Genomic DNA, 21,644 nt, shown 5'->3' on the forward strand with positions numbered 1-21,644 from the left:
TGTAACTCTTTCAAAAGTACATAAAAATGGTTGCCATCAGGGGTGTACATGTAGATTTATTAAATACACCTTGTGCACCACCTAGGAACCAAATCTAGAACCCGACACTCGAAATTTTTACTCTGTTACAATCGTACCCTGTTACAATTGACCCCACTCTCCCCTACAGTTAAATGGCATTTTAGCAATGTTTGGATGAATAAGCTATAATATAAGCAATAAGATCAAATTTAATGTAACTAAATTATTTAAAATAAAGTTAAACGAAGTCTCTAATTTGAAATTCATTCAAATTTTTTGTCTGTAAAATTTATTTATGAAACATTTTGCAAATATATTTCTATCCGAAAGTGTAAGTTCCTTTTACAAAGATAAAGGACTGCATGAATAGTAATTTTTAATTTCATTCTTTGAAAAGAAATTTAATATTCGAATTGAAGTAAAAATATTCATAGAGCAAACCTTTTAAGAAAATGGGATTTTACTAACTCCGTAGCTTGTATATTGCAGTTTTACTTACTTAGAATATTTGTTTTATAATTTGAGAAAAGTTCTTATACTTTATTAGAAACCATGCAAATGTACATTTTAAGTTTAATAATAATAATAATTTAGAGATTTGGACACAACTGAATCAGACAAATATATAAAATTCAAAAAAATTATTATGTATAATTTGTCATATGCTGTAATAACTTTTTTTTTTAAAAAAAAATTCACGTTTAAATAAGTTATGGAGCAAAATGGGTAAATTGTAAAGATTTTACGTAATAGTTTTTGAGCACTTTAAAATTTTATAAAATTTAGTGTATATTAGTTAGTTGAGTTAGTGAGTTAAAAAGAGAATTTTTCATCTGCAATAGCAAGTGCTAAAGCATGAGTTCTTAAAGAAAAAAAAAACACGGTTCTTGACTTTAGTTTACAATTTTCATGACAGATGGCGTTAATCTCTAAATTAAAGAAAATGAATTGAAAACCACAATATACACAACACATTATGACATATTGTAATGTATTTTTATTTTTCCCCTTGATTTACGCATCGTCTGTTTTCAATGCCATTTTTTTAAATTTTATAACAGCCGTTGAACGGTTGACCCAATTTTGGGTTTAAGACAAGTAATGTTGAACTCCGTAGCCTTCTAATTTTGAACAAAAAGACAAGGGAACTCCTGGATCAAGAACTAGGAGAAATTTACCTTCGTGTTGGACTTTTTGATGGAACTAACCCTCCTTATGCGTCAGATTTAGAGAAAAACCACGAAAACCTCCCACGGTTAGCTTGGTTTTAATGGGACTCGTAACTCATGATTCGTCTACCACTGAGGATATTTTACGTCAGCACTGTGGTCGATGCAAGTCGGATGCGGAATTCGTATATACCAACCATCGATGGGATTCGAACCAGGTTAACCTCATTGGAAGGCGAACACTCTATCCCCTGAGCCACCACGACTCCTTCAGTGCAATATGTCAAAACTGAACTGAAACTAGAGAGAAAAATTTAATGTCCTGTCACCTGAATTTTCGAAATACGCACATATACATTTTTAATTTAACCGCTTACATATTATTTTTATATTATTATTTCAGATATGCAATATGTTCAATGAATTTAAATATTGAAAACTGAGATTTCATTTAATATGAACTTATTTTAAAGGAAACATTACAAATATAAATAGAATTTTATTCGAGATATCAGATAAAATTTTCCAGAAAAAGCCATTCTTTTGTATCATTATTATAATCGAAAGAATCGACATTGTAATTGGATTTATGTTACAGCCGTTGAAGGTGTGTCTCGTTAGGGAAAAAGCCAATGAAAAGTCGGTACAATCTAATTAAGGTCATACCATCGAGAAACTATGCCAAAAAGCATTTATTTTGTTAAAAAAAACACTTTCAATATAGCTGATGCAATTAGTTATTCGATACATAAAAGAAAGTTTACGTTACGGCATTGATTGCGAATAATCGTAATTTACTTTTTTTTTTTTTAAATACGCAAGTCTGTGAAATGACATTCCGACTGGACGTGAAATTTTATTTAAAGAAAAAAGAATTCAATAAAAACAAGCAGTTAAATCATGATTAAAATAAGTCTGAAGTAAGGGTCACTTTTTATGTGCCTTAAAACAGTTTGAAGTTTTAAAAAACAAACAAAAACAACAAATATTTTGCGATCGCCTAATTACGATCACTGGTTATCCATGGGTGAAATGCTTTTTTCTTTCTGGATTGACTCCGTTAAACATTTCAAATCATGGGTTTGAAAAACTGTCTCCATGAATGTTTGTCCTTTTTCATATCCTTGCCTCTATGTACGTGTTTCACAAAATACTTTTCCTTCTTCAGTATTCATATTTAAATTGAAATCCCCGTCAAGCCAGTCATTATACGTTAATAATAAAAAAGAATATAAAAATACTGTAAATTATTATGATTTAAATACATTAAGAATGCCTGCTAGTGAACAGTTAAAAGAAGAACAGCAGCGATCACCATAACAACGCATACAATGACGACGCATGCGCACATCTTTACTGTTACTCTTGAACACAGTTGAAATGCGTGTGAACGCCATCAAATCCATATCAAGACCCCTTTTGCCAATGGGTAATAATATTATTTAAAAACAATGCTGGATATATATGACTCATTCATATATTACTGCATTTCTATATAATTATTTTTTCTTTAGAAAAGATGAATTATTGTTTATATATTGACTATATTCATGACTAAAATATCGGGCCTATATTTTTCAGATTAATTCTCCCTCTCTTAATTTGATAGTTTAAATCTATCGGGAAAAAAGTATAACATTCTAAATTTAGTTAGCACTGATAGCTGATCATAATTAAAGTCAACCTATTATATTAATAGAACATGCACATTGAACTTAAGTTATTCAGTCTGATATCGCTTAAATTTCCTATCTACAGTCTCCGGCCATGTTATTAGACTAACTATAAGATTCTATGTAAAATTGTAATTATCATGTGATACTCTATACAGCTGTATTGTTTTTACTCGGATGCATTTGTTTAAGCTCCTGTATCCATGGGTTAACAATGTATAATGCAATACGTTAAAAATAAATACAAATAGGAAGTATGTAAAAAATATCCTGAATAAAACCCCATTGCATGTATGTTTAAATATGTAAGTATTGCATTTAAAATCGTGCAAAACATGTCAGTATTAAAAAACAACTAATAATTTGATCTAATTATTATAATACACTAATATAATGCTTGGTATAATAAATATTCTATATTTATATAATAGATCGTATCATTTATCCTATCGTCAAATTTATGTTATATATCGTCTCATTTAACTAATTGATTCACTAAAGTAAGCAAAAATGTAAACCGGTTACCGACGAGTAAAAACGATAAAGCTGTATAGAGTATCACCTGATAATTAAGATTTTACATAGAATCTTTATAGTGAGTCTAATAATTTGACTAGGGACTCTAGCTTCTAAACTATTAATCCGATCTTTTTTAAATTGATCTTAATCAATCCTACATTAAAAATTCAGCAAAAAATATGCTTTACTTGCCTTTTTAAGAACAATTTAAATTCTTTACCCGTGAATTATTCCCTTTCCCTCAAAAAAGGGTGAATTATACAGAGTCCCATGCGTCATTTATAATAACATGAACAAAGCTTACAAAGAAAAAATATTGGTTATCGATTTTCGGGAGAAAAAGTGTCATTTTGCTAGGCACCAACGGTTCCCAAAACGTGTTTCGCGGAACCAAAAGTTTCCTTGGAATAATCACGGACTTTTCGAGATTTAGGTTTTTTTTTTAACCTGTTATAATTTTCTAACCTATAACTACATTTTTATCCAATCAATAATACGTTATTTATTTAATGTTTCGGATGTTTTTTTTTAATTATTCAGGCAAAACGTCATTGAAAAAATAAATAGCAATAAACTAACAAAACAATTCTAATATGAAATATATTAAATAAATTATCAAAAAGATAAGTATTTATGTATGAAAAATACTAACTGATACTAGCATTTGCTCCTAAATCGTTTTGTTTTAAAAAAAGTGTTTACTGAAGTACTTTTTAGTTTTCATTTCAGTGAAAACCATTTACAGCTTATGTTATTCGTTCTTTCCTTTTGCCCACTCCAAAAACAAGTTCGAAACTAGAGAGATAAACGGAAAGTGACGTAGTGTTGGTATCTCGATCCTGATTGGTTGTTGAAAGAAGCATTTGTTTATGTAAGCATAGGTTCTTCCCATTCTACTTTGAGAAAGACAAGCCCATGAAGTATCAATTCTCTTAAGTGACATGTTCTAAATTCTTTCACAAAGATTCTTTCTTAGAGATTTCCTTTCTTTCCCTATATATTTACGCAAAGACTTAACACGAAGACAGGCACGACGCCATGTGGAACACAAGCAAATTAATTTTGCATCGAAGTTGATAATTACACAATAAAATAAATAAACAAATAATAAATATAAGTCGAGTAAAAGCGGTAGACGAGAAAGAATTACAATTCGATGTGCTATACGGATTCGTATTTAATTAACTTATCGTTACTTAGCATTCTAATTTATGTAGAGAAACTTAAGTAATTAACTTAAGTAACTTAACAAATTAACTCAGCTTTAATACGAAATTTTGCTGATAAAGATTAGCTGGCACTGACGTCATAGGTCACATGTGTGGGTATGAGAGGTCTTCTTCTTCTTGAAGAGCAAGAACCCAATTCAACAATAAATTTGTTGAATTGGGCCTAGCCAAAAACCTAACTTTTAGACTATTACACGGGAGAGCAAATTTTTTGGTGCATCCATGTAAATACTTGATTTTCGTAAGTTCTAATACGGAGTTATCAAATCTGAAATTATTTTCCTCATAAAGCTACAGAATTTTTTTTAAATCAAATTTTTAGTCTATTTTCTGCCGAAATGTAAAAGTTTGAAAACAGGGTAGGTAACAGATATTTGTAACAGGGGGTCGCTTAAACAATGCGACAAACTTCTTGGAGAGTTAAGGCACATCATCTGAATTAAAGGTGCATAGAAAACCATGCGCGGAAATGACACCTAACGCTGGATTATTGTTATTACCTATTCTAAAGCACACGAAGAATCAGTTCATAGTAGAAAATCTCTCCAAGCCAAGTATGACGTCATCTGTTATTCAATTTTAATTCCGATGATGCTTTTTAACTTCTCTGGAAGATAGGCACTACATTTTTGCGAACACCTGAATGACGCTTTTGATAGCTAGGAATCAAATTTAAAAGGTTTGTCAAAATCCAACTGAGTACTTATTAGCTATTATTAATTTTACGAGCCAGCAAATTTCCTTTACAAGGTTTTTATGCCAAAGGAAACTTTAATTGTTATAAATTTTCTTCATTTACGTTAAAAGAATACACAAGTCTAAGACAATGAACTATACATTTTAAAGCAAAGAATAAACTTTAAAAAAAAATAATTTTGCTTTATGGCACTGTTCCAGAAATAAACCGAATAAATGAGTACTTGAGTTAAAAAGTTAAAATCAGTCTTTACATTTATTTGACACTTTAAAGCGGTAATTAAGAAGAAGTTAAGGAGGAGAATTTGTTTTAACTTTTTGAGCATACTTTTGCTGTTAAAAATATTTCATTATATAGTTGTGAGACTTAGGAGATAGGACGTAATTGATCTAAGCCTTAACTGTGTGTTCTCAAATATATAATTTCTATTCGTTTTGGGCAACTATCCTTCATTGTTTCACAACCTCTTATCTTATATTTATCGGGTGTAAGGGTCATGTATTTGGGACTGCTTTTTCGAGTTGTCACCGATACAAACATCACTTATGACCTTCTAAGGTTCGAATTTTATAATAACCTTGACAGAAATATATCTCCACAATTTGCAAATGAATCAAATCTCTATATTTGATATCAATCATAGTTATTTGCCTGCCCAAACAAAATTTTAGCGTCATTTACTATAACATCGCTATGTATAATATTCCCGATAGTGTCATAGTTGATGCAGCTATGTGTATTATGGATAGCCGTTGACCTGTGTTAATCAGTACTTAGCCTTCTCCTACTTGTGGATGAACTTGTCTTCATGGTACAAATAACTGATAAGTACTGATTTTCTACTATTTTCATTTAAAGGATAAAGTGTAGAATCAGCGTCGCCTTGGTTAGGCGATTTGAAAGCATGCCTATATATACGTATGAAAATAAACCAAGAACCAATCACATAACGGTAAATAGAAATTGTGGTAACCCGAAGCTGACGTCATTAAAAGCAGATGCATCAAGAAAAGAATATCATGGTAACCAGAAGCTGAGTTTCAGCAAAATTTTACAATTGAAATTTGTCGCCAAACTAATGGAATCCCGATTCTACACTCTAACCGATTCTAACCAAGGATAATAATGTAAAATTTGAGAACAATATAAAGTTGGTAGATATTGACCTGTGTTAATTAGTACTTAACGTTCTCCTATTTGTTGGCGAACTTGGCTTCCTGGTTCCAATGACTTAAAAGGACTGATATTTTAATGTTATTTTCATTTAATGGATATTAAGTTTTTCGAATTTAAAATTCACGATCAAAAAAGATTTGAACAGCTTATAATTATTAATAATTGCTATTAAATGTTTTAGCATTAGAATTTCTAAAAAATTAATAGTTTTGAAATTAAAATGCCATTTGGATGAATAATTTCCACTGACAGTGGTTTCTTCAATTTTCTATAACTTATGTTAGCCTGCATATATGTTTCAAACAAGCTTTTACTTTTTCACTTTACGAACATTTTTATTTTTTTAGTAGTTTCGTCAGCTCTTATTTTGGATAGGGAACTGTTTCCATAACAGCGCACGTTTTAATCTACAACAATGGTTTCAACCTATGAAAACTTCTCGACTAAATGGAGACATTATTGTGTTGTCGACACTGGGACTCGAATCTCTGTTAAGCGGGTCATGAGATTAGCCATCTCATTTAAAGTATGTACTCAGCTACAAGGAGCTGAGTTTCTCCATAAAAAGTTCACTGCACATTTATTACAATAATATTAAAAGGCACCCGATGTTGTATACGGCATCCGATAATGTGAAATAAAAATATGAATTCGTACTTATCGTATGGCTTAACTAATGGTGGGAGTCAATTCGTGCAATAAAGGGTGACTGATGCGCGTTAAATCTATCGAGTAGCAAAGCCCTTCATGTTCCCATAACAAATCAATACCTCTGGGGGTACTGATCCAGAAGTTTCCTTGTCTTCTGGATTGGTTCAAACTTACAAGGCTACGGAGTAGTGTAGTGTATCTACCACTACAAAAATGTAATTCCAAATCACTAGTATATAAGACATGTTAACTCGATCCTATGGTGGGGTAACTTTTTATGAAGGTTGACATGGTCAATAATTACTCAATATCCCCACATTGGTGACCCGGACGTGGTGTGAACACGCCTACCGTGACAGTAACGCCCACTACGATTTGAATACGCCCACTTCGATGGATGGTTCACATTGAATAGTTGACTTGCTACTTGTGACTGTGACATTGTCCTCCTCATGCTGTTGCTTCTCAGTCTCGATCACACACAACGTGGAATGCATACACTCGACTGCTAAATGCAACACAGGAGTGACCACGACCCTGAGATTAATACAGCTCTCACGGTTAGCACTCAAAAAGAACGGTGATCTTGATACAGCTCTCCTGGCTTCTCACAAAACAGCAATGAACCAACTAGTGGTGTCGGTATCTGTACATCGAATTCCATAATTCTGGTGGGGAGTACTGTAGTGGATCTACCACTACAAATGCATAATTCCAAATCATTAGTATATAAGACAAGTTAACTCGATCCTATGGTAAGGTTCATTTTCATAAATGAAGGTTGACATGGTCAGTAATTACTCACTATCCCCACAGTCGTAAACCCAAAATTGGGTCGGGTGTTCAACGACGGTTATAAAATAAAATAAAATTCCCATTGGCTAACGCGGAAAAGTTCATGATTGTTTAACAGTATTAGGTTAAAACAATAAAACACCCTTTTTCTCTTAGTTGGTAGTTTGAATGCCACCTTTTATTTTTATTTATTTGAGTGTTTTGGTAAAATTGCAATTTAATAAATTGTTATTTTTCCATTGACTCAGAAAATATTTTTTAGCAATCAAATATAGTGTTCTGTTAATCATTTAGAAACATTCTATAAATCGACTACTATTTTATAAACACTTCTTCACAAAATTTCATAAATTTATGAAACAAAATAAGTATTTGTAAAGACGCAGTACTAAATTTTTATAAATCATCTTGAAAAGCATTTATAAATAATGAGCTTCTAGGGAGTTCCTTTTTTTTATACAATTATAAAACAAATATTTTGCTAAGAAATGGAATATAAATAAAACCGATTTCAGAGCTATTCTTTATTCTATTCGAAAATTGTAACGTTAGCGAAATCCCCTGAAAATATACAGACAGTACTTAGTTTCCCAACCATCATGAGGAAAAAGAATTATTTGAAATAAAATACCGATTCGTTTCTTCAAAAAAAAAAAAATTACTGAAACCTTGTGTTATCAATTTATGATACAATTTTAAAAATAAAGAAGTGAATGAAATGCTTACGTTCCATTAGAATCTTATATACTATTTAAAGAAAGAAAGTTTTTCCCGGTTAATATTTTCTTGAGCAAAATATTACTCTATTTGAGGATTCATTCTGTTCTTTAATTTATAGCTCAAATATTTTTTTTTAAATTTTCTTTGCACTTGCGAAAAAGTGCAAGCAGCCAACAAGTATCAAAATCTCAAAAGAAAAATGTCTATCAAAAATGAATTTTTCAAAATTACTTTTCTTTTTCAGTTTTAGCACGCTTTGGTTTATATTTGAAAACAATGTATATATTTAATTACGCGAAAAATTATAATAGAAATTGTATACAATGCCAAAAATTGATTAATTTTTCAATTTTAAAAAATAAATAATTTTTCTCACATTGCCTTTGGCATCATGTACAATGCTAGATGATAAATTGGTAAAATTTGAAATATGATTACTTCATACTTTAACTAATCTGATTATATGTTATTATTATTAAGTGAAAATTATTTCTCGGGGTTAAAACTACGTTCACGTTATATTAGGGACATTTCGCAAATTTTCACTAGCTTCCGTTCATAAGATATTTAGTAATTGCGTATGCGTCAATTCTGGTGAAATGCGTGAAAAAATGTCAAACTAACGTAAGTGAAAATAAGTTGTGGTTGTGATTTATTTACGTTGCACTAGACCTGCACAATGGCTATTGGCGACGGTCAGGGAAACATCCCTGTGGATCTGAAGACATGCCATCATAGGTTTGATCCTCGGATGGCATCCACGCTTCGGTAGCCCGACGATCTACGCGCGAAGTAAAGCACTCTGCTGCAGAACAGTTTAATGAAAACCTATACCACACACCCTCGGTCTCTTCGTAGACTTATCCAATTGGTCACCCACCCGCACACTGACAGCAGCCAGTGATGCTTGACTATTCTACAGGGACTATTCTACAGGGAACCGTGCCTTAACTATCAGTCCACTGCGGGACTAGTGATAATAATAGATTTCGCAAAATTCATAAGTTAAAAATGCTAGCGTAGTAGTATGTCGTTTGGAGTTTGACTACAAAAGAAGCTTTTGCAATGAACGTAGATGGTGTCTTCGTTCAACCCACGTGATTCACCTGACTCATTTCTAAATTTCATCAACATATTTCTTCAAATTCACTTTCCATCTCCGTGTGTTTTAAGTTCGAAAGGTAGGCTTAAGAGTGTCTTGGAGTCGGGAAAAACTTTGATGAAACACTCGGACAATATAACTAGGTGTTTTTCTTTCCCCCAAGTAGTACAGTTAAGTCGTCAATCACGTCAACATCGACAACATCCCCATTTCACACACTTTTTACACTGTTTGGGAGGTCTGACCATAACTTACTTCAGAAAAAGGCAAGTGGAAATTCCTGTCATAAATAAGAAGCAAGAATTTCTCCTTTTTCTGGATATTGTATCAGTTTTGGAGTAATAAGCCGTTTATCTTTTTTATAACAACCAAATTAAATTTCGAGAAATTAAATTTCCAAATTAAATTTTTTATAACAACTAAATTAAATTAAAATTCTTATTATTTTAATAAACGTAAAATTATAAATTTCAATTTAAAAAAACATTATAAAAAGAGATTTTCTTTGTTTCATTATTCACTCTTTGAATTTTACTCATATATTCTGTAAATGCCATGCAAAGAAGAACAAAAAAATTTTTTTATTCGATAGACATTAATTACGCATTTTATTGAAATTAAATATAATTTTTTTAAAAAAAAATTTACTGTTATTTTATACATTAAGTGTCTCAGAAATGTAAAAATGTATGTGATTATTGGCGGAATTCTACGAATGTCACGACAGTTGATTCGCTGCTCAATAATCTATTTTCCGACAAAATTTTCTCGGAGTTCCGTTAATCTAAAATTTAAATTTTGTTACTTAAGTAAAATCTCGTTAACGAGACATTAATTTCACCCATACCTCTTTTTTTTTTCTAAGTTCTCAATCACGCGCCATGACTTTTTTATGCGTTGATTTCTTCGAGAAAAACGCAACTTCGGATAAACTTCGAGAACACGAGACTAAAAAAAAAAATTTAGAAAAACGAAACAAAAAGACCCACACGTGGCAACAACACAAAGACAACTAGAACACCTAGTCAGAAAATGCAACACACAAATACACTGGGTGGCAGCGCACACAGGTAACATAGGCAATGAAGCAGCGGATTTAGCGGCTAAAGACGCAGCAGCAGGTCACGGGATTCCCAGCGGTGTTCTGCTTCCACCATCGAGCCTGAGAAATAAACTTAAAAACATCACACAAAAACTTTGGCAAGCATACTGGGACGAAAATGAAAAAGGCTATACAACAAAATCATATTATCCTAAAGTAGACACAGACCGACTCATAGGCCATCCAGCAGCAATACAATTCCTTACAGGACATGGCTTCTTCCCCTCATTCTTACACAGGATGCAGCGAATAAACACAGACACATGCCCATGCGATGACACAGGTACCCCAAGTCACTACCTACATGACTGCCCACTAACTGAATCATACCACCTCAAAAAACCCAATGAACAAGGCAGAACGATATTTGCAGACAGTTTCAAAAACAAGCATATTATGCAAAAACTAATAAATATTCTAGCCATAACCAGAAACATCACAGACAATATGTCATAAACCTTATAATAACTTTGTAAAAATACTGGCAGCAAATACAATGTTGAGGTGTCAGGGCTCCAGGCAAACCATTGCTGCAGCATAAAAACACACTNTATATTCACAATTTTCATAAATGGAGATAAAAATTAATTGGAAATAATACAGAAATCTCTTGCGTAAATTTTTATTAAAAAAAAATTAAATAGTTACTTTTTTTTCCTCCATTCCAAAAGATTGGTTCCTTTTTTTTTCTTACGCTTACTGGACAAATCCAGCCTTTTATTTCACTTTGAAAAAAAAAAATTCACAGCGTCCCATATTAGTAATCTGCAACAAACTTTCCTTGACAAAATATATACATGAAATACAAACGGGAAATGTAAGCGAATGCACAGAAGTCATAAATCACATTGAAAGCTGGCTGCAATCTCCTGCGGTGCAAAGTGTAATTTTCGCTGTGGGTAATTCTGTTGAAAAATGTTTTAGAAGGGGAAGGAAAGTTTGAGTCTGATGATCAGAATTATTGAAACTAATTTACGTAATTTGCATTAAACCTAGAATTAAAATATTAATGTTGTTGTTGTTAACGTATGCCTGTTTAGGCAGGGGGTGCGATTGTTCTTGTTTCCCAGTGGCGCCATCTTTGGTCAAGAATTTGACTTCTGCCACACCCATACGTCACACCCGTTTGTAGGGCGGACCCATTCATTCATCCATTCGCATATCGTAATTTTGACTTGAATCAGAGAACGATCGATCTCCAATCCAGTACCCCCAGAGATATTGATTTGTTATGGTAACATGGAGGACTTTTGCGACTCGACTTATTTAACGTGCATCAGTCACCATTTACTACATGGGGAAGTCTTCGGTCGGTGGGGTTTGAACCCACGAACTCTTGGACATAGGCCCAACTCCCTACAGACCAGGCTACTAGGCCCTAAAATATTAATCTTAGGTTAAAGAGAGTTTCTTAAGCTTTTAATCCAGCTTAAAAACATTTTCCAAAAATGCTTAAAATAAGCTTGTAAATACGGCTTATCTCCTAAATTTCAAGTCTTTTTTAGAACACGTTAGTATTAAAAAAGTTTTAAAAATACATAAAATCTGCCAACTAAAAATTTTGTAACTAAGCTTAATAGTAGACATTCCAAAGCGTAAAATGAGACAAAAAAAATTCCAAAATATTAATTAGTTAATAAATAAAGAGTCATCTAAGAATCATATAATTCTTCATAGGATAACACAGGGGTCGGGTAAAGTAGAATCTCACTCCCAAGATGCCCTTCTATGGAACAGCGTGCTTGTAGCTTTGTCTTTGTAGCGTTAATCATACTCACTTAACGCAAATATTTTCACGTACTAAGTGCCCATCTCAATGATTTCTGGGGGTGACCTCAAATATGCTAATTGTTTAGTGCTAACTATTAATTAAATTATGAAATCGAACGCAAAAACGTACTTTCTCTGAATAAATATATATATATTTTTTACATATTTGGATTCTTAATCTTCAAAATATAGGGGGTAGCGGAAACTGGGAAATGTAGTCCCCATAGTTCAGTCAGGAGAGCGATTCAAAGTTTGGACCCCTTAATGTTAATTTCACTTTTTGCGCTTTTAGTCATATTTTTAAAACTAATTAAGCAATTCAAAAAAAAATTGCACTCACTCATAAAACTCATTTTCCCAAAGATAATTTCATGAAAAAAATAATTTTTAATAATCATTTATTATTTTTTATTGTTTAATCAAATTGGGAATGAAAAAAATTTTGAATTATATGGTATGAATTTTTTTATACCATATTAATATACATTTTTTTTCAATTGAAAATTCTAAAGTTTCAACTGTTTTTATTTAGTAGAAGCTGAGAAAAATTACAATTAATTATTTAAAAAAAAAATAATTTGGTGACAATGAAGAAATATTTAAATGGGATGATTAACATTAAAATGTGATTAACTTACGAGGAACTTGACTTCGTGCGGGAAGCGTAAAATTTCATTCATATTTTATCGCTAATAACCGATTGCTAATCTTTTTATTTTTTTTAAACTATAAAATACGACGTTTCTATTTTTGTCGTTTAAAAATTTATTCATAATTTAGTGAAGAAACTTGAAAAAAACATTTTATTCATCGAATGTCGAGTTTCATAAAAGCATGCTTCTGATAGAATATTATTATACACTAGATTGTGCTTATTTAACGTGATTATATTTTATTTTTTAGTTTCTTTTCTCAATAATTAATACAATTTCAAAAATATATATACCTATGCATAGATTTGGAATAATATATTTATCAATTTCTTCAATATATATTTTATAATTACTAATACGAATACGTAGTTAACATTTTTAAGCATCTTAAAATTTCTCAACATATTATACATCGTCTTAATCTTAAAATACATTTTTTAATCAACTCTCAGGGAGTGTTTCGCCAAACTATTTTACCAACTATTTAATTAAATTCTAACATTTTTAAAAATCTTATTCTTTACGCTACTACGCATATTATTTCTTTATTAATATACATACTAATCTATTTTTATAGTTCTTTAATTTAGGTTTTCTTTAAAGTAAAATTCCTTTTAAAATTATTGTCAATTTTTTTTAAAAGAAAACCTTGAATTATTGCCGCTAGAAAGAAACCTTGCTAAGAAATTAAAAACATTCTGCTGTTTAAAATTATTTGATGCAAAACAGCTGACTATTTGCTGAGCATACTACTTTTTTCGAAAAATAAATATAAATTATTGATTTTTTTTTCACTGTTTCTTGTAACTTCAACATAGATTACCTAAAATAGTGTTGATGCTTTATAAGTCACTACAAAGAGTATATCTTACGTAAAACTTATTTTAATATCGACTGAAGGTATAAGTAATAATCTAAGTAGTCTTTTTATTTTAAATTATTGCTGCTTTTTGATAAAACTAAAGTAAATATGAAAAATTGCGTAATATATTCACAATTTTCATAAATGGAGATAAAAATTAATTGGAAATAATACAGAAATCTCTTGCGTAAATTTTTATTAAAAAAAAATTAAATAGTTACTTTTTTTTCCTCCATTCCAAAAGATTGGTTCCTTTTTTTTTCTTACGCTTACTGGACAAATCCAGCCTTTTATTTCACTTTGAAAAAAAAAAATTCACAGCGTCCCATATTAGTAATCTGCAACAAACTTTCCTTGACAAAATATATACATGAAATACAAACGGGAAATGTAAGCGAATGCACAGAAGTCATAAATCACATTGAAAGCTGGCTGCAATCTCCTGCGGTGCAAAGTGTAATTTTCGCTGTGGGTAATTCTGTTGAAAAATGTTTTAGAAGGGGAAGGAAAGTTTGAGTCTGATGATCAGAATTATTGAAACTAATTTACGTAATTTGCATTAAACCTAGAATTAAAATATTAATGTTGTTGTTGTTAACGTATGCCTGTTTAGGCAGGGGGTGCGATTGTTCTTGTTTCCCAGTGGCGCCATCTTTGGTCAAGAATTTGACTTCTGCCACACCCATACGTCACACCCGTTTGTAGGGCGGACCCATTCATTCATCCATTCGCATATCGTAATTTTGACTTGAATCAGAGAACGATCGATCTCCAATCCAGTACCCCCAGAGATATTGATTTGTTATGGTAACATGGAGGACTTTTGCGACTCGACTTATTTAACGTGCATCAGTCACCATTTACTACATGGGGAAGTCTTCGGTCGGTGGGGTTTGAACCCACGAACTCTTGGACATAGGCCCAACTCCCTACAGACCAGGCTACTAGGCCCTAAAATATTAATCTTAGGTTAAAGAGAGTTTCTTAAGCTTTTAATCCAGCTTAAAAACATTTTCCAAAAATGCTTAAAATAAGCTTGTAAATACGGCTTATCTCCTAAATTTCAAGTCTTTTTTAGAACACGTTAGTATTAAAAAAGTTTTAAAAATACATAAAATCTGCCAACTAAAAATTTTGTAACTAAGCTTAATAGTAGACATTCCAAAGCGTAAAATGAGACAAAAAAAATTCCAAAATATTAATTAGTTAATAAATAAAGAGTCATCTAAGAATCATATAATTCTTCATAGGATAACACAGGGGTCGGGTAAAGTAGAATCTCACTCCCAAGATGCCCTTCTATGGAACAGCGTGCTTGTAGCTTTGTCTTTGTAGCGTTAATCATACTCACTTAACGCAAATATACGTAGCATCTGAAATAAAGCACGCGGAGTTGATTTAAATCCTGTTTACGGGGGAACGTACGGAAGCCAGCTTAAAAAGTGCTAAATCCCAATATTATTAATTTTTTTTAAATTAGCTGAATGGCCGTTAGCCGTACGTAAACAATTTATAAATCAGCACTGAGCAACACTACGAATTCTGCTCCAGACCAACACGTGATGTTTAAAAGGCACCACAATGTGCGGTATTTGTACAGTAAATGTAGTGTACAGTACAAAGTAAATGTACAGAATTTGTACAGTTTTACAAGAACACGTGAAAGAAACAAGTGGCAACAGATTTTCTCGTGAAATTCGTTTTACTTATAGTTATATATTTGATGCCTATTAAATCTGCAATTAATATCATAATCCCAGTTTTTGTTTTTTTAGTACGTAGTTTATATTATTATTTCAGTTAGTACCTATGAAGAATATTGATTGAACATCATCGAAATCAAGTATAGCGTAGTATATTTTTTTATTTCTCTTATACGATTTAGAATCATTGCTCTTTTAATTTTACTTTACAGTACACAGCTTTATTTTTTTTTAATTTCAATTATTTTATATGAGCCGTAGTGGTTGAAGGGATAGGCCGCACGTAATGGGGTGACCCTGATTCGAATCTCAGCGTCGGCTGCTTGATACGAATTCCGCACCCGGCTTGCACCAACCACAGTGCTGACGCAAAATATCTTGAGTAGTAGATGGATCATGGGTTAGAATCCCCTCACCGTCAGGCTAACCATGGGAGATTTTCGTGTTTTTTTTTCTCCATGTAACTCAAATAAGAGTTAGTTCCATCAACAAGTCATGCACGAAAACGAATTCTCCCAATACTTGATCCAGGAATTTTCTTGTCTTCTAGATTAGGTTCAAAATTACAGGGCTACGTAGTTGACCACTGGTAGGCGCAAAGTCAAAATTGGGTCGGCTGTTCTACGACTTTTAAAAAAAAGAAAAAAATGTTTAGTTTATACTATCAAAATTAATGGAATGTCATTGGCATGAAAAATAGTATGTTGATGTTTACTTTTCTTTTTAAACGAATTAGTACAGTTTCTACACAAATTTTTATTTTTAGTATATAACGGATTCAATTTGTATTTATTAGCAAAATTAAGGATGATTGGTATCATTAAGAATTTGGCGATTTCTTGCGCTTCTCTTTTAAAATTAATGCGCATTTCTCCATTAATTTAGTTCTTAGTTGAAAGCTTATTTTATTTTTATTTCAAATAATACTTGATAACAAAATTAATTAAGCATCATTACTGTTATAAAATAGTAAAGCGTTTTTTTACGTTCCGCCTGTCACGAATTAATACTATTTCTTTATCAATTGTGATTTTCAATACCTATTTATTTTTATTCCAATTACTGTTTCTGAATTATTTAGTTTTATAGAAATACGTTTTAAAAACAGGACACCTGGATATCTTTAGGACAACTAATTTCGTAACGTATTGTGCCTATGTTACTACTTTCATTTATCATACTTGAGTTTATTTGACATAAGGAATATAAAATAATTAAATGTTTAATAGCGTGCAATAAATTCCTATGAGTTATAAACTAGCCAACAAGACTTTTGTTATATTAGAAATATTTCGAAAAAAAATAAAGAAACAGAATCGTCTGAAGCAGTATATTTTTTTTATCGATTTCTAAATAAACAAAAAATTTCCATTTTCCAAAACTTCTCTTTCAGACGAAATATAGTAAATAGTTATAGTTTGGCAATATAGTAAAATAACAATTGGATAAACTGTCATTTCAGATTTTCCCCCAGAAAAGTTTATCTGTGTAGTATAAATAATAACCTCATAAGGCAGTGAAAGCGATAAAAGTCATTATTCATGAAAATTAGATTTATTGTATTAGGAAATTGTTATTTTTCTATGTTTTTTTTAAAGAAAAGAAAAAAGTTTTGCAGTTCATTTTTTTCATTTATTTTCATATTTCATATTTTGCCTCAAAACAACAGGTATCTCAAATAGGGTCGACCTATTGTACACTTTCAGAATTAAATACAAATTGAATAAAAAGTTAATAAAGTATTAACTAATGCGGGCAATAAATGAAGACAATTCAAATAAAAATTTATTGCGAACGGCTAAACAAATGACTTCGACTGCTTCATTTTTTGATGAATATTATTATTCTATCATAATTCTTTCCAATTTATTCTATTCTAATTTCTTATTAATTCTTTCTTTAAGTCTTTCGATACTCATATTATTTTATCATGAATATTATTATTTTGACCTCTAACTTTTTTTGAAAAATTTTTAAGGATCGTTATCATGTGGATTGTAAAAAATAACAATTTAATCACATTTTAGTTATTGTAGCGTACATTTAATCTAATATAATAAATATTCTACATTTATACAATATATTGTCTAATTTATCCAATAGTCGAATTTATATTAAATATCGTCTAATTTAACCCATCGATGCACGAAGGTAAACAACTGCAAACCGGTTTCAGTCGCGTAAAGCCAATAAAGCTGTACAATATCAACTAATAACTAAGCTTTTACATTTTGACGTTATTTTTAAATGTATTATTTGATTCACATGTTTACTATCTGTTACACTGTCCCTCGAAAAAAAATGAACTAGAACCAAGTGCAATTGAAAGAATATTTCTGTCGCATGAATATAAATGCTTAAAAATCCTGAAATAATGAATGTTTTTTTCCTTCTAGGTGAGCAACATGTTTATCATGAGCCTAGCAGTGGCTGATCTTACAGTGGGTCTCGTTGTGATGCCTATCAGCTCGGCCTATGTCCTCATGGGAAAATGGCGATTCGGACTGGCCGTATGCCAGTTTTGGTTGTCAGCCGATTACTCGGCTAGCACAGCGTCCATCCTCAATTTACTGGTGCTCAGTCTGGACAGGTACTGGTCGATCTCCCGACCTCTGGAGTACCTGAGGAGGAGGAGTAAAAAACGTGCACTAGTTGTTATTACAATTGTGTGGATTGGTTCCTTCCTGTGGTTAGTTCCTATCATTGGCTGGCATCAATTTTTCGCAGATGGTGTAAGAAAGCAACCTACGGATGTCTGTGAGGTGATTATGATTATTTTTTAATGTATTCAACCTTTCTTCTGACTCATTGAATCTCCCTAATTGAACTGATAAATAATCATCGAAATCTATAACGGTATGTCATCTTATTGACCAGGCTTTGTTGTGTCGAAGTAAATAAAATTTAATTGAAAAGAACTTTTAAAACTCAAAAATGTTTTATTAAAATATATGTACGCTTCGGTGTCCAGTTTGGTACATTTACATCAGTTGGATAAATGGCAAGAATCAGAAGTGATGCCATCCAAAAGAGGTTATGTGACATTAAGGAGACACAAATAAAGATACAGTTGAAGGTGACACCATTCATTTGGCAAAAGGTGTTAGGAAAAAAATTAATGATTTTTCAATTATTTGAAAAATATGGTATAGCAGCCAAAATCTTTAAAACTAGACCCAGATACCAAAATAAGGTTTATTTCCACTCAACAAAAACCTTTTAATGTAAACCTAAAGAGGTTTGTAATACGGTTTACGTGTAAACCTTCTAACCTTAACACGAGATCTGTGATCATCTGCTCTCTTCTGCGCACATTACCATAATCCAAAACCTTGAAAAACAACCTTTTGCATAAAATCCTCAAATCGAGGTTGTGTTAGGGTTTTCAAGGGTGAAATTAAAATCCTTTCATAGAGCTAGTCTCAAGGTGAAAATAATCTTAAATCTTGGTTGTTATTATAAGGTTTCTTTTCGCAAAGTCTTATTGTTGCTCAACTAAAATCCACCTTGCCCTTTATTGTTGCTCAACTAAATCCCTTTAGGATGAAAGGTTTGAAATTGCAATATTTTTGCTTTATTGAAACAAGGTTTTTAATACAAACATTTTCGTGACAATAAAAAAGAAAATTCTGACACAAGGATTACCATATAAGGTTGCATGTTTCCTGGGAGAGTTTTTGCTTTCAATGAAGTGGAATCTCTCCCAGAAGTTCAGGTCATTTGCGTGAGATACATTTACGAAAGATATGACGAAAAATCAAACCTATATCCGGTCTGTAATCTAACCGGCTATTCTTTGCAATAGATGAACGGCTAAGCCGAGGTTACGTCAATTCTCTTTAGTGTTTACATCCGGTTTTACCACATCTGTCATTCATCTTATTGATGAAGTTGTTCCGATTTGAAACCGGAACGCGTATAAGTTTTGATGAACAAAATATTACGATTTGTAATCCTTTTTTTTAATGAAATTTTATAGTATCATTAATAACTTCGCTCATAATTTTGTCTAGTTGAGAAAACCCTTGTTAGTGCACTTCTTGTTTTACAGAAAAATCAAGGAACCGTGTTAGCCTAGTGTTTAAAGAATCCTATTCCAGATTGTAGGGGAAGAGGTTCAATCCTCGACTCCGCTAAGAGTATATGCGATATACGTGCTATGGAACCGAAAGCCCTGGGTAGTTAAGCATCGCCATGGGTTCTGGAGAAAATTTACTTCCCCTTCAGATCTATGTCTAAATTAGGGAAATGGACTCACGAATCAGTGAAGCTATTATCTATTTGTAGGGTACTGAACCAAGATACACTTTCACCTTTGCAGATCTCGATTGTCAAACTATAGGTGACTGACTTAATTCGACAGGCCAATGGCTGGCACACTAGCTAGCATGGAAAAATCAATGAGCTATTTAATTAACTTTTAATGAATTACATGTTCAAATATTTTAGCCGTGGTGTCGCTGGGGATAGAGCACTCGCCTTCCAATGCGGGGAACCGAATTCGAATCCCAGCGATGGCTGGTCGATATGAATTCCGCAACCAGCTCGCGCGAATCACAGTGATGATCTAAAATATCCTCAGTGGTGGACGGATCATAGGTTAGAGTCATCTTGTTGTCTGCCCGTAGAAGGTTTTCGTGGTTTTCCTTTCCATGTAACGCAAATGTGGGTTAGTACCATCAAAATGTCTTTCACGAAGGCAAATTCCTCACAAATGCTTGATCTGGGAGTTCCCTTGTCTTCTGGATTAGGTTCAAAACTTTAAGGCTACGGAGTTAACATAAGAAATTGTTAACTCACAATTGGGTCTGCTGTTCAAAGACGGTTATTATATAAAACAAAATCTCCAAATATTTAATTGCATAAAAATTTAAAACATTAACATTCGTAGATTACCGTGATTTTTGAATAATTCTTGCACAAGTAGTTAAAAGTGATGAAATGTTCACTGTTTAAAAGAAAGAAAAAAAAAGAAGAAAAAAAAAGAAACTTTACAATGATGCTTATCACTTTAAAAGGGGCGAATTTCAAATAAATTGTAAACAGAATAATACAAATTAACATACCTTGTAGACTCTTGATTTAATTTCCTTTTAACTATGTGTCTAGACTTCATTTTGTTTTAAAAATAAATAAATTTTCCGCTTTAGTTATAATTACAATTTAAATGTTAACACACTTTGTCTGTATCTATGTGTCCCAATTTAGCAGCTACATATCGTTTAACTTTGAATTTCTACAACAAAGACATAAGCAGTTTAATAAAATAATGAGTTTAATAAATTGTCGAAATTCTAAATGATTCTATAAATGCTTACAAGCGTTTAATTGTTTTAATTGGATGCTTTAATGAAAATATACATCATTAGATTTTATGGAATTTTCAAAAATTGTTATAAGGTAAATAAAATATTTCTATAATAATATATATAACAATATTTTAATAAACTCAAAAAATATCATTTTAAAATGAAATATTAAAGGCTTAAATTAAGAGGCGATGCCCCCCCCCCCCGGCTTCGGTATCCCGACGACCTGAGTGCGAAGTTGGGCATTTTGCAGTTTGCCGGACACCGATGCCGAACCCTCGGTCCGAACACAGGCTGACCGAAGTTGGTCAATCACCTGCTTACTGACCGCGGCTAGAGTTGCTGGATTTCAGATTTCTTTGATTAAAAATATCATATGTAAGTAGATAATATATGTATTATTTTGAATTTATATATACACTATTTTACAATAATGGAAGAGTTCAGTCATTGGCCATATATATATATATATATACATATATATATATATATA

The 21,644-nt window shown here is 31.8% G+C and overlaps 1 protein-coding gene across 7 annotated transcripts in view; it reads left to right on the top strand.

The window, feature by feature from the left end:
* LOC107453173 (histamine H1 receptor-like) overlaps nucleotides 1-21,644 on the top strand; it is a 420,328-nt gene that overhangs the window by 373,451 nt on the left and 25,233 nt on the right. For all 7 annotated transcript variants that reach the window (XM_071184615.1, XM_043047827.2, XM_071184617.1 and 4 more), the window contains one exon: nucleotides 18,239-18,604. In XM_071184615.1, the coding sequence (XP_071040716.1) occupies nucleotides 18,248-18,604 (357 nt within the window). In that variant the 5' untranslated portion in view covers nucleotides 18,239-18,247. The remainder of the gene's footprint in view (nucleotides 1-18,238; nucleotides 18,605-21,644) is intronic.

This window comes from Parasteatoda tepidariorum, chromosome 8 (genome assembly GCF_043381705.1).
Source record: "Parasteatoda tepidariorum isolate YZ-2023 chromosome 8, CAS_Ptep_4.0, whole genome shotgun sequence".
Lineage (NCBI taxonomy): Eukaryota > Metazoa > Arthropoda > Arachnida > Araneae > Theridiidae > Parasteatoda > Parasteatoda tepidariorum.